Genomic DNA, 13,519 nt, shown 5'->3' on the forward strand with positions numbered 1-13,519 from the left:
TTATGCTGGCAGCTGAAGAGATCTTTTGTTTAAATGTCTGATGGTCTTGGTTACCCACTGCTCTTGGGGATTAGCACAGATGGGTTTATTCTTGATGGTGAGAAATCTAAATGGGAGAGAGATAAATATGTTATCTAATACAATCTAAAAAGGCCACATAAGTTATACAGCAGTGCCCCAGAATGTATTTTTATCCAGCAATATTATTGGATGACTACTTAATATTAAACACAACCTTGCATCGATAAATAAAGTTATCTATAAAGATGGACTTTTTAGGAATTTTAAAATCCCACATAAACTCTACCTCAAAATCGATCTACAAGATGGCCTTTAAATTATTTTTATACTGTATAAGAATCTGTTATGACAATATGGGATGAAGTAAAATGCTTCCATTGTATTGAGGAAAACATATTCTGTTCCAGCATCATTCTCATACCTGTGAACGTCCCAGGATATACTACCTAGTGGTTGTGGTTATCTACTGTCAAGGGTGGGACTACCCACAGGTTAGACTAACAGGTTTGGGAGTAAGAGGGACATTGGGTGGGGAGTGGATGTAGCTAAATGTCACTTCCTTCCACCAGAGAAAGAAGTATGTGACTCAGAGACTCAGAGATTAAGGGAACCAGGGCTTCACCAGGAGACTCTGGGTCAAACCCGGGGACTTCCTAGGTATGGCGATTCAGTGGATCTTATGTATGATTTTATCTTGTTTCATTTTATGTTTGCAAAACTCCTGTGACACATGAAAAGGTTAGTTTTTTCACCACTCTAAGACCTAACTATATCGTTTTTCCATTCAGCAATCTAATAGCCTCACATTATGCACTATAGCTCTAATGGTTAATGGTGCAATATCAACAAAGAAGAGAACTGTCAATATAAGAGTACATTTTAACTTACACTACAGCTGGTTTGGAGCATAGAGTACTTGTATTGAAATAAGAAGCAATTCTCTTGGAGGGAACTTTGTTGGAATATGAGAAACAGCATGATGTTGGTGTGTCTATAAGGAAAACATACAATTGTCACTTCATGATTTTACATGGAATTGTGTGAAACTAAGATGCAGAATTATTATATTTAAAGTACACAAATAGAAGAAAATGGCACTATGTACAGTATTAGTGCAAGGTATAGAGTCCTGTGCTGTTATAGGCAAATTATGTTGCTGCTCCAAATTCACAGCAATATCCATAGGGAGAAAACAAAGAAAAAAAGGAAAGTGCAACTGGAGAAATGCTGCTGGGAAAACACTTGCTTTTTTATGTGCTTACACCTTTGACAGATTGAGAAAGGGTGTTATTAGCACCAAAAGGTTTGTGGTGTTACTAAAAGCAAGTGTTTAACAGTAGCATTGGTCCAGTTGCGGTTAACTTCTGTGTTAACCTCTATATTTTGAATAAAAAGAAAAAACATGACAAAACCCCCCCAACTATACTTTCTGGTTCAAATTTGAAACATACTTCTCACTGTATCTGTGAAGTGCTACAATTAATCACAGACCCTATTGGGTTTTTTTTTAGATGTCTTCAAATTGATCAGTTTGGCTCTAGTTTTGTCTTTATCACTATGGATCCAGGTTGCTACAAGCAGGCCTAGACAGGCCATCTGACCCACTGGGCAAATGCCCAGTGGGCAGCTGGCCTTCGTTGCTCCATACTCAGATCATGTGCTGCAACATGCAGCCAGCGGCTAGATATGCCGGGCAGCATGCTACATAAGCAAAGAAACTTGACGCACAGCTGGTCATATCCTGTATCCATACTTATGTCATCAGATGACTGCTCACCAGTCCAGCCCTGGCTACAAGCCTTCAGTTATAAATGCAGTCCCATTGATAACTCATATCTTTCCATATACACATTTCTTTAACTTGACAAGAATCTCTGAATACTCTGGCTGCTACGCCTATAAATTAAACATATACTAAGTTATGAAAAAAGGATTAATACTTACGAGGGCTTGAGTGAATGCAGGAACTGCACATCAGGATAAGCATAGATAAAGCTGTCAAAGATACCTTCATGTTTAGAAGCCTTTTAGAATGTTCCTTTTCAGAGAATGTGTTATTTACTCTTTCCAGCTAAAGTTTGAAATGCCCTCTTTTTATAGTGAACATGAAGTATCAGTAGGATGTTTATACGTAAGATGGGGAGGGCTCTCCAGAGAATGGAAAATCCTGAGGATAGAGAAAAAGGAAAATGTATGGGGAGAGTTATTTCCACATTTTGTAATTTCCATTGACAGGATAAAATTAAAACACATTTCTATTTAAGATAGTTTCTATTCCCTAAATAAGAACTTTCTCATGTGTCCTCATCACTTACAGGCAACATTGTTCTTAATAAAGACATACACTGTAAACATATTTTTGTGTGTTTTTTTGCATATATTGTAATGTTGCTTTAGATTTCAGATTGGATTTTGTATAAAATATGCGCAGAACAATACACCAGTCCATGTCAAACTAGATTTCCAGAGCTTATTCATATGTTGGTCATGTTTTACCGAAAATAAACTTAATATCTAACGGCAAACTGCCACACTTATGCAAATCCTTGTAATGCATTTCTATTTATATACCCAAAATGTAATCCCCAGTGTAATCCCCATTTTGTTAAAATTACCCCAAATTATAGTCAGCTTTTCCCCACTTTATGAAGAAAAAACATACTTGAATCCATTATTTATTTTATAGTGGTACCTAAATTGACTTTTAATAGGAAATTATAAACTGAAAAATAAACCATATAATTGGAGAAAAAAAGGAATAATACTAAATATAAACTAAATTTTTTGGAAATTGGCAGCTGTGTAGAACTCCTTAAAACAGTTGCCAATGCTTTCTAGGGCAATCAGGGCAGTTACTGTAAATGTTTTGCCAAATGGCACAGGAAAGACACAACCCTGCACCATTTCTGTGTTTTTAAAGTTGGGGGGAAATTAATACGATAGTGTGCTGCCCAACTTCTCGCAAGATTTCCTGAAGACACAGAAGAGCCAGGACCATTTTACGCTAAAATATGTTTGATTAACTCCACCTGAAACTGCAAAAATGCGAGGTTTGTCTTTTTTAAAAATTAAAAAAATGTTTTAGGTTGCAGTCTGCATCATGTAGATTGCAGCCTTCTTATACCATGCTTTCGTTTTCCCAATAATGAAGTATAGTATTTGCCCTGGACAGAAACATACACAGTGCCATCATCGTGAATGTTGGCAAGCACACATCCTTCATGTCTCAGTATTTTACTGCCAAAAGCTTCAATTGATGAAAAGCTTTTCTTTGGTAAGCTGTTGTGGGAACCCATTGTGGTTTTTTTGCATGGTACCACAAGCCACAGTATTCATACAAAACAGCAGATGGAACAAAAGAATACTTGTGCAGTAGTTGTCTCCATACAAGTGGTACCCTTTGTTCATTAAAATGGTCTGGGCAACCTGGTGGGTCAAGCATCCCCTCATACACCTGGAAGGAATATGTGTATCCACTAGCAACTGTCACGCAATTTTTTCCCCAGAGTGGGAGCATTTACAGGGGATGTGTTGCCTGAATCCCAACCTGCCTTCATTATGAGGCCATCTAGGCATATTTTTCTCTCATGGGTATAAACTGTAGCAAATTTAATCTGAAAGCGGGTAATAAGGGCAGTGTCACGTCTTCAGGACCCGTTGGTCGCGGGCGAGGGTCTGCTCGCGGATCACGGGCACCCGATACTTCTCTCTCCGGTCCCGTGGTCGGCGAGCGGACTTCTCTCTGTGCCGGCGGCAGGAGAAGGAAGGTCGGTCCTGGGAACTCCTCTACGGGCAGATCTAAGGCGGCCCGTCAATGCAGGAGTTCCCGGGAAGGGTTCCCTTACCTGACGTCCTGTCTCCAGTCCATCCACTGGGGGCGCAGCGATCCTTCTGGCTGTGCCGTGGACGTGATGGACGTCTGGAGGCGTGGTCTTGACTCGGCTTGCAGGCGGGGTTTTCTGTCAGGCGCCAGATTTAAAAACTTTCACAGGCACCCTATTGTGGTCTACCCGTGTATCTGAATTTGTGTCACACACTGGGTAAGCAGGTTAGCGAGGGGCCTTGGTGCAGGGATAGCGTTGTACACTGCGATTCATGGTGCAAGGTAGACAGGCACACGGCAGACAGAAGTGCGGGACTGGAAGTGGCAAGGCTGATGCTGAAATAGAAGCCCACCGGCAGGGCACACGACTGGAAGCTCACTGGCAGAGCACAGGACTGGACATGCTGCTGGAAGCCCTCAGGCTGGGCACACGACAGGAAGCCCAATCGCAGGGCACACGACAAGAAGCCCACTTGCAGGGCACACGACAAGAAGCCCACTCGCAGGGCTGAAGGCAGGAGCAATACAGACTCAGGTACAAAAGAAAGCCAGGAATAATTCAGGAACAGGACCAGGGCAAAACGGTCCTATTACTACAATGCCAAGGCCCAGTTTGCAGGAAGCTACAGCCCTTTATACTGCAGGGCAGCAGGTAACTAGGCCAGGTGACAACAAAAGGAGGAGAGCAGAAACATAGGCAGCGCGGCCACTAGAGGCTGAACTAGGAACAGTCCAAAAACCTGAATGCACAATACAGGAGCCAGGAAACCAGGGCAGAATGTCATAGTTTGCTGCTGATTTCTGTTTTTGACCCTTGCCTGCCTGATCTCCCATTTGCCTAGTGATTCTGTACTTTTGCCTGTGCTACCTGTGTACCAACCCGGCTTACCTGACTACCTGCTCCTGTGTACCGACCCGGCTTGTCTGATTACCTGCTCCTGTGTACCGACCCGGCTTGTCTGACTACCTGCTCCTGTGTGCCGACCCGGGTTGTCTAACTACCTGCTCCTGTGTACCTGTTTTTCATACTCAGTACTTACCTGCTACCTGTGTTCACGGAGAGTGTCTCACTGTTGGGATCATCTAAGTCCTGGATTACCGCTGTTGGGGCTTCTCCCTATACAGCAGTTTTCTGGGCAGAATAACTCCTGTGGTGAGTACCTCTAGTGATACAGACGCGACAGGCAGTAGCATACCTAGCACCACGCCGGTATCCCTCCAGAAACAGACAGTAATGTCCGCCGCTAGAGGAGCAAGGATCTCCCTTTAACCGGCTTAAAGTCAATCAAGGGAGCGGGAGGTCTTTTAATGCAGACCTCCGATCCTGCTCCCGTGCGATGCGCGCGGCAAGTGATGCTGTGCGTTGGGATTTGATGTCATATCCTGGCGCACAACATTAAAGACACACCCACCGCCTTCCGCGCTCACTGCACTGGAAGGACACAGAAGAAGAAGATATATATATAATTGCTACTTATCAGCAGTGAAAAATAGCAAAATGTTCTGGACATTTTCTGAAGACTTACTTGCTACGTCTTGGGTAGGGAAGGGGTTACAGAAAAGTTAGTCGATAAGCTGACTAGCCTTCCAGTGGAAGTAGTACATGCAAACAAAGTAAAAGAATTCAGGAAAGCTCTGAATAGCTGTTATGCTATTTGTACCAGAACAGACAATGCTCAGTCACCTCAGTGGCTTGAATTAAAATGGACATTGTGTGCCAATAGTAATCACCCCTTCCTATGGGTTAAGTCCTGGGTCATGATGAATGATGCACCTCAAATTAGCCCCCAAAGCGACTTGATATAGCACATTTGTTTAGCATATCTTTTCCTAACAGAATTAAAGTGCACCTTTTCAAACACAACCATTGCTATTATCTTTTAAGATATTCCTAATAATCATTTAAAATATGCAGAATGTTTCTGATTGTGTTCAAAGGACCACAAAAATGAAATTGTGACTGTGGACTGATTGTTGATGATCTAGAGGCATACACTAATGGTGTCAGTTCTTCTCTAAGCCCTCGACAGCATATAGTATACAGTATATAGTAGTAGGGCAGGCCATGGCTACTTAAAAAAAAAATAGTAGTATTTAAATAAATAATGTCAGATGCTACAACTCTAGGGACCCCAACAAATCATGGTGAACTGATAAAGAGACAGCAACATCTACATAATCCAAGAGAGATGCATTACGATGTTTAATAAAAACTGATTAGTAGACTTGTGCATTCGTCTTCGGGCGAACATGAAAACGAGCACGAAGAGGCCGTTTTTTTGTTCGTTCCGAAGGAACGTAGAACAGAATACAGTGCCGGCAAACCGTAGGCGAAGACGAAGACTCACAATCACGAAGATTCGAAGATTCTTCGTGATCGTCTTCGTTTTTGCCGCGCAACCGCCAAAATTTCAAACAGGAGTGAGCTGATCCTCGTCTGTCCAATCAGCTCACTCTTGTGACGTAACGCTAAGGGTCTCGTCCAATGCCTGTGCTGCTGTTTTTTTAATTCTGAAGGCGCCTTTATAAGACCAGAGCTTGCCTGAGAGATCCATTCATTTTTCGCTGTGACTGCTTTGGCAACACTGCTGTGCTGCATCCGAGCGTTACAGAGAGAGATTGTTCTGTTCTGTGTGAGACTGGTAAGCCTTAGCCTGCCATTTCTCACTGTGTACTTCATCCTCACTTCAGTGCTACTTAATTAATATATTTAATAATAATAATTTGATTAATTTAACTTTTTTAAAATTAATTTGTCATCAACTTTAGTGTAAGTGCTGTTGAGTTGACAGTGCACCCAGTGCCTCAGTGGCACTGGGGTGCCCTTGCCCTGGGCTGGCACTAGTGCCTATTGCCTGTCCTGCTTAAATAAATTAAATAGAATTTATAAATTACAATTTAATAGAATCTATAATTTAATAGTTCATTATAATATTATATATATATATATATATTTGTCAGTCATATATATATATATATACTATAGTATACTAGTGTAGAGTGTACTGTAGACATTCATCTACTAGTGTCTAATTTAAAATCAGTAATATTAATTAATATAATTAATAATTGAATTCATTATAAAATTATATATATATTTGTCAGTTATAGTTAGTAATAGTATACTAGTGTAGAGTGTACTGTAGACATTCAGAACATCTACTAGTGTCTAATCTAAAATCAGTAATATCAATAATTCTCTAATTCTTTCTTATCTTAATAGTTAATTAAATTAGCTATAAATAAAAGTAATAATATTAATTAATTACTACTAGCGTATAGTTCAGCTAATCTTATTAGTACTGGTGCTGCAGCTCTATAGTTTGTGCTTTGTTTTAGCAACAGTAAGAGACCAAGTCAATTTTTCTTAATTAATCTTTCATTTTATTTCATTTGTTTTGCTCACCTCAGTCCATCAGTGAAGTGAACTTGTTGGGCTAGTGAGTGCAGCCGCATAAGTGCTGTGTTTTTTTTTGATCAGCAAGCAGTGACGTTAACTGTTTTGCAAAGATTTTCTCATTTATTTTACATTTTATTTCAATTTTATTAAAAGTACCCTTAGTGTTTTGCTCACCTCAGTCCATCAGTGAAGTGAACTTGTTGGGCTAGTGAGTGCAGCAAGCAGTGAAGATAACTGTTTTGCTGTGACATTTTATTTTATTTCTAATTCTTTTCAAGAAAAATTGACTGTGACGAGCTGTACTAAGCAAAGCTTCAAGCTACTAGCTGTAGTACTAAAATAATTCTAATCTTCTTTAATCTTAATCTATAATATATTATAAATAATAATATTCTAATTCATAATCTATAATATAAGTAATTCTAATTCTAAATTCTAATTCATAATCTATATTCTTCTATCTATAATACATAATATATAAGTAAATTAGTTCTAATCTATTAATATTATATAACTTAATATTAATTAATAAATCATATACTGAATCTGATTTAACCTCACTTTAGCTTAGTGGGTTTGAGAGCGTCTGCCTAGAGGTAGACTTATAGTAAGGAAATATAGCTTTAGGCTAGCATAGTGGTAGGCTAAGCTCTTAGGCCCGTGTAAATTCAAATTAAAAATAAAATACTGCTAGTTATTAAATAGTTAATCTTGAGTTAATAATTTCAATAACTTTAGGATTTTGGCAGATTGCACACAACACAGTGCAGTAGTGCATAGTTTTACTTTTTAAGCAGTAGCACTGAAGAGAACTTCCTCTAATTTTTTTGTCTTTAATTCGTTTTTCCTTTTTTTTATTTTTATTTTTTTATTTTTTTTTTTATAGTTTTTTAAACACTACACTACACTACACTACACTACACTACACACACAACACAAAATTTGAAATGGATCCTCCTTTTGGGACTAAGGAGGGACAAGCTCCATCTACCACCACCACCACCACCACCAGCACCACCACCAGCACCACCACCAGCTCTAAGATGCAGCCTTTGCGTCAGTCTAGTCGGCCAAGTAGGCCAAGCTCTCGCTTATCATTTGGGGAAGCATTGCTTGAAGGATCATCAAGTAAAGGAAAGGCACCAAAAGCAGGCAGTAGTAGTGCGGCTAGGCCCACAAGCTCTATGGTTTTTTACGGAAAGCCTAAAGCACCAGAAGCACGTTCAAAGTTAAAGGGTAGCACAAGTAGTACCAGCCCAGTGACTAAAAAGAAGTGCCTTTTGCCCCAAGCAGCATCTTCCCCATCCACCAGCAGCATGCAAGGTACCAAGCAGAGCCAAATTAGCAGCAAGACTCAGAGGGGTCCCAAACCAAAGCGATCTCATTCCTTTGTAGGTAAAACCACCACCACCACCACCCCCGCCTCTACCACCACTAGTGCTGCGCCTACTGTTCCCACTGGTACCGCCACGCCATGTCCTCCTAGTACCTCTAGCAAGCCACCAAGTCCTTACAAAATTTTTGTAAAGACAGTTAGAGAGAGGGCTACACATAGTGGAACTCCACCTAGCGAGGTAGCAGAGGAGCCTGAGACTGAGAGGCCAAGTGCAGAGTCTATTCTTCCTGCTCGCACTACTACTAGTCACGAGTCTCACGACGATATCAGTCTTAGCTCCAGCCTAGCAGGAATTCCATTCGATCTGGCTAATGAAGAGCTAGACTATGAGCCAGAGGAAGTAGAGGAGATGAGTGGTCAGGAATCAGATTCCTCAGGGAGCAGTGTCCAAATGACTAGTGCACAATTTTCCCCTGAGCCTCCACCTTCTCCGCTACGATCATCACCATCACCACCACCACCAGCAGCAGCAAAACCTAGCAAATCTAAAGCAATTAGCAGTCCCACTATGGCCAGTACTGTTACCACCAGTCCCACCACCACTAGTTCTGCCTCTGTTCATCCACCCCGAGCAGTAAGAGCAGCACCCAAGGCACACTCCAAGGCTATGCGCGCCCCAATTTGGGAGCACTTTGAAAATGTTGAAGAAGGGCGCTATGGAAAGTGCAAACATTGTGGGAAGCTAATAAGCAGAGGGAAAGTGTCTGGCCATTTTACCAGTGCTAGCATGAAGCATCACCTCAGCACTCAACACAACGCTGTGCTATTGGGGAAAGATGCAGAGGTAAAACTTAGTGCAGGCAGCATAGCTGGTGGCCGTGGAAAAACCCCAACAGCTTCTTCTTCTGAGCCAATAGCAGCAGCAGCAGCAGCAGCAACTAGTGCTGGCAGCCAGAGACCAAGGCAGGTTGGAGCACTGCATGCCCAGCCCACCCTGGAAGAATTTGGGGCATTCCACTCCAAGAGAACGATGCCCAAACAGCAGGCCAATAAAGTAACGCGACTTATTGGTCAGTTCATTGCTGTTGGAGGGGCATCCTTCTCCATGATTGAAGGGGAGCCTTTCAAACAATTGATGGCGGCTGTGGCTCCACAATACACAGTTCCGTCACGTTCCACTTTCAGCAGGAACATTGTCCCCTCGCTGTATCGGTCCTGTGTTGCAGCAGTGAAAGAGGAGCTTTCCAAGGCTGCTGGTCAGTGTGTTCATTTCACTACAGATTTGTGGAGTGCACCTAGCGCCCAGCATGCCTTTCTTTCTTTGACAGCACACTGGTGGCAGCCCGGTGTGTCTAAGGAAGTTGCTGCAGCAGGCTACCGATCATTCCTTCTCCATGCAGAAGTGATGGATGAAAAGCACACTTCCCAAAATATTCTGCATGCGATTAGGAAAATGTTTAGCCTTTGGGTGGGAGCAGAGGCGGGCACCAATGTTGAAGTTGGTTTTGTGGTAACTGACGGAGGTGCCAATATGGTGAAAGCGCTGCGAGATGGTCATATTGTTGGTGTGCGCTGTGCAGCCCACATCATCCATCTTGTAGTGAAGGCAGCAATGTCAGAAGGAACTAATGTGGCAGCAGTAGTTCTGTCCCGCTGCAGAAAGATCGCTGGGCACTTTCACCATAGTGTTAAGGCTAGCCAACTTTTGAGGGAAGAGCAAGAGAGGTCAGGTCTTCCCGTACACTGCCTACGTCAGGATGTCAGTACACGGTGGAACTCCACGTTAGACATGCTAGAGAGGATTTTGGAGCAGCAGAGGGCAATCCATAATCTTGCCTCAGAGCACAATATTGGGATTACCTCTCCATTGAATAGGGAGGATTGGACAGTGATCGCCCAGCTAGTGGCAGTCCTTAAACCATTCAGGGATGCCACAGAAAATTTAAGCTCAAACACTGCCAGTCTGGCCCAGGTAATCCCAGTGTTCTCCCATCTAGGCAGCAAGATGGATGTGTTCCTTGGAAACCGTGAGGCTGTTCAAGGTGGCACTCTACATCCTGACGTAGCAGCCATAGTCAGGAAGCTGAAGGATCTGCTAAAAGTACACCTTCGCAAGCGAATGGAAGAGAGTCCCGAAATGATGCTAGCGTGCCTTTGTGATCCAAGAATTAAGGGAAAGCTAGCTTTGAAATTCAATGTTCTCAGTAGCTACCGGGAGCAATTGGTCAACAAGGTGCGTGACTGGCAGCGTAAAATGGGAATGCTGTCCGAGGAGGGTGAGGTGCAGGAGGAGGAAGAGATGATGTGGTCTGCTACCCCTAGCAGCAGCATCAGCAGCAGTGCCACAAGCAGCACAACACAGCTGAGTGGAGCAGCTGCGTTTTGGGAAGAGGCACTTGGCAGTATAGTTGGACCATCTGACAGAGCTAGCAGCAGAAAGGAGAGTAGTGCTGCTGAAATGGTCAAACTTTACCTCTGTGAAGTTCCTTCTGCTCCTAATGTTGATCCTCTTAGCTACTGGGATGAAAAGAAGAGTGTGTGGCCTGCACTCTCATGGGTTGCGCAGCAGCTTCTATCATGTCCGCCAACCACTGTTCAAAGTGAGCGCGTGTTTTCTATGACTGGAAACATACTGAGTCCACAGCGCTCACGCATGGCACCTCATCTGATGGAGCAGATTGCCTTTCTTAAATTCAATCTGCCCAAATTGGGTTACCCAGCTCTTAGCTTGGAAAGTTAAATTTTTTCTCTCTAATGTTTAAGGTAGTTTCTCCCCCTGGTTGCACTTGCTGCGGTGTGGCAATGCCTGCTACCTCCGCTGGTGTAGCCAATTTACGCTAGGGCCTAGTGTCTGAGCTCTGTAAGTCCGCTCCCAAACGCCTAGGACTGACAGTCTTTGGATGCTTTGCCCTGGGGTGAAACAGGTGAGTGGGTCGTCAATTGCCCACTCATTCACCTTTTTCCGTTTCCAACGCTGCTGCTGGTGGTGGTGCCAGTATCTTTTGCCAGTTCGCTTCCTGGCTGAAATCATGCCTCAGATGTCCCTAATGGAAAGGGTAGTTTCTCCCCCCTGGTTGCACTTGCTGCGGTGTGGCAACGCCTGCTACCTCCGCCGGTGTAGCTAGCTTATGCTAGGGCCTTGTGTCTGAGTTCTGTAGGTCTGCTCCCAAACGCCAAGGACTGACAGTGCTTGGATGCTTTGCCCTGGGGTGAAACAGGTGAGCGGGTCGTCAATTGCCCACTCATTCGCCTTTCCCAATTCTGCTGCTGCTGGTGGTGGTGCCAGTGTCTCTCTTCAATGCCAGTTCGCTTCCTGGCTAGTGTCATGCCTCGAATGTCCCTGATGGTAAGGGTAGTTTCTCCCCCCTGGTTGCACTTGTTGCGGTGTGGCAACGCCTGCTACCTCCGCCGGTGTAGCCAGCTTACGCTAGGGCCTTGTGTCTGAGTTCTGGAAGTCCGCTCCCAAACGCCAAGGACTGACAGTTTTTGGATGCTTTGCCCTGGGGTGAAACAGGTGAGCGGGTCGTCAATTGCCCACTCATTCGCCTTTTCCAATGCTGCTGCTGCTGCTGCTGGTGGTGGTGCCAGTGTCTCTTCTCTGCCAGTTCGCTTCCTGGCTAGTGTCATGCCTCAAATGTCCCTTATGGTAAGGGCAGTTTCTCCCCCCTGGTTGCACTTGCTGCGGTGTGGCAACGCCTGCTACCTCCGCCAATGTAGCCAGCTTACGCTAGGGCCTTGTGTCTGAGCTCTGGAAGTCCGCTCCCAAACGCCAAGGACTGACAGTGTTTGGATGCTTTGCTCTGGGGTGAAACAGGTGAGTGGGTCGCCAATTGCCCACTCATTCGCCTTTCCCAATTCTGCTGCTGCTGCTGCTGGTGGTGGTGCCAGTGTCTCTTCGATGCCAGTTCGCTTCCTGGCTAGTGTCATGAATCAAATGTCCCTAATGGTAAGGGCAGTTTCTCCCCCCTGGCTGCCTCTGTCTGCGGTGTGGCAACGCCTGCTACCTCCGCCGGAGTGGCCAGCTTACGCTAGGGCCTTGTGTCTGAGCTCTGGAAGTCTGCTGCCAAACGTCTAAGACTGACAGTGTTTGGGTGCTTTGCCCTGGGGTGAAACAGGTGAGCGGGTCGCCAATTGCCCTCTCATTCGCCTTTCCAATTTTTCAATGCTGCTGGTGGTGGTGGTGGTGGTGCCAGCATCTCTTCTCTGCCAGTTCGCTTCCTGGCTAGAGTCATGCCCAAAATGTCCCTAATTGTAAGGGCAGTTTCTCCCCCCTGGCTGCCTCTGTCTGCGGTGTGGCAACGCCTGCTACCTCCGCCGGAGTGGCCAGCTTACGCTAGGGCCTTGTGTCTGAGCTCTGGAAGTCTGCTGCCAAACGTCTAAGACTGACAGTGTTTGGGTGCTTTGCCCTGGGGTGAAACAGGTGAGTGGGTCGCCAATTGCCCACTCATTCGCCTTTTCAATGCTGCTGCTGGTGGTGGTGCCAGCATCTCTTCTCTGCCAGTTCGCTTCCTGGCTAGAGTCATGCCCAAAATGTCCCTAATGGTAAGGGCAGTTTCTCCCCCCTGGCTGCCTCTGTTTGCGGTGTGGCAACGCCTGCTACCTCCGCCGGAGTGGCCAGCTTACGCTAGGGCCTTGTGTCTGAGCTCTGGAAGTCTGCAGCCAAACGTCTAAGACTGACAGTGTTTGGGTGCTTTGCCCTGGGGTGAAACAGGTGAGTGGGTCGCCAATTGCCCACTCATTCGCCTTTTCAATGCTGCTGCTGGTGGTGGTGCCAGCATCTCTTCTCTGCCAGTTCGCTTCCTGGCTAGTGTCATGCCTCAAATGTCCCTAATTGTAAGGGCAGTTTCTCCCCCCTGGCTGCCTCTGTCTGCGGTGTGGCAACGCCTGCTACCTCCGCCGGAGTGGCCAGCTTACGCTAGGGCCTTGTGTCTGAGCTCTG

The 13,519-nt window shown here is 44.7% G+C and overlaps 1 protein-coding gene across 1 annotated transcript in view; it reads right to left on the reverse strand.

Moving 5' to 3' along the window:
- The window catches only part of LOC149300956 (C-C motif chemokine 3-like), a 36,323-nt gene continuing 22,804 nt past the window's right edge, over positions 1-13,519 (reverse strand). The window contains exons 2-4 of the mRNA XM_089484491.1: positions 5,081-5,108; positions 910-1,010; positions 1-106 (exon numbers count right to left, since the gene is read on the reverse strand). Coding sequence (XP_089340617.1) covers positions 1-106; positions 910-1,010; positions 5,081-5,108 — 235 coding nt within the window. The remainder of the gene's footprint in view (positions 107-909; positions 1,011-5,080; positions 5,109-13,519) is intronic.

The sequence above is a fragment of the Sceloporus occidentalis genome, unplaced genomic scaffold (genome assembly GCF_023333645.1).
Source record: "Sceloporus occidentalis isolate IW3139 unplaced genomic scaffold, rSceOcc1.0.p SCAF_22, whole genome shotgun sequence".
NCBI classification, from domain to species: Eukaryota; Metazoa; Chordata; class Lepidosauria; order Squamata; family Phrynosomatidae; genus Sceloporus; species Sceloporus occidentalis.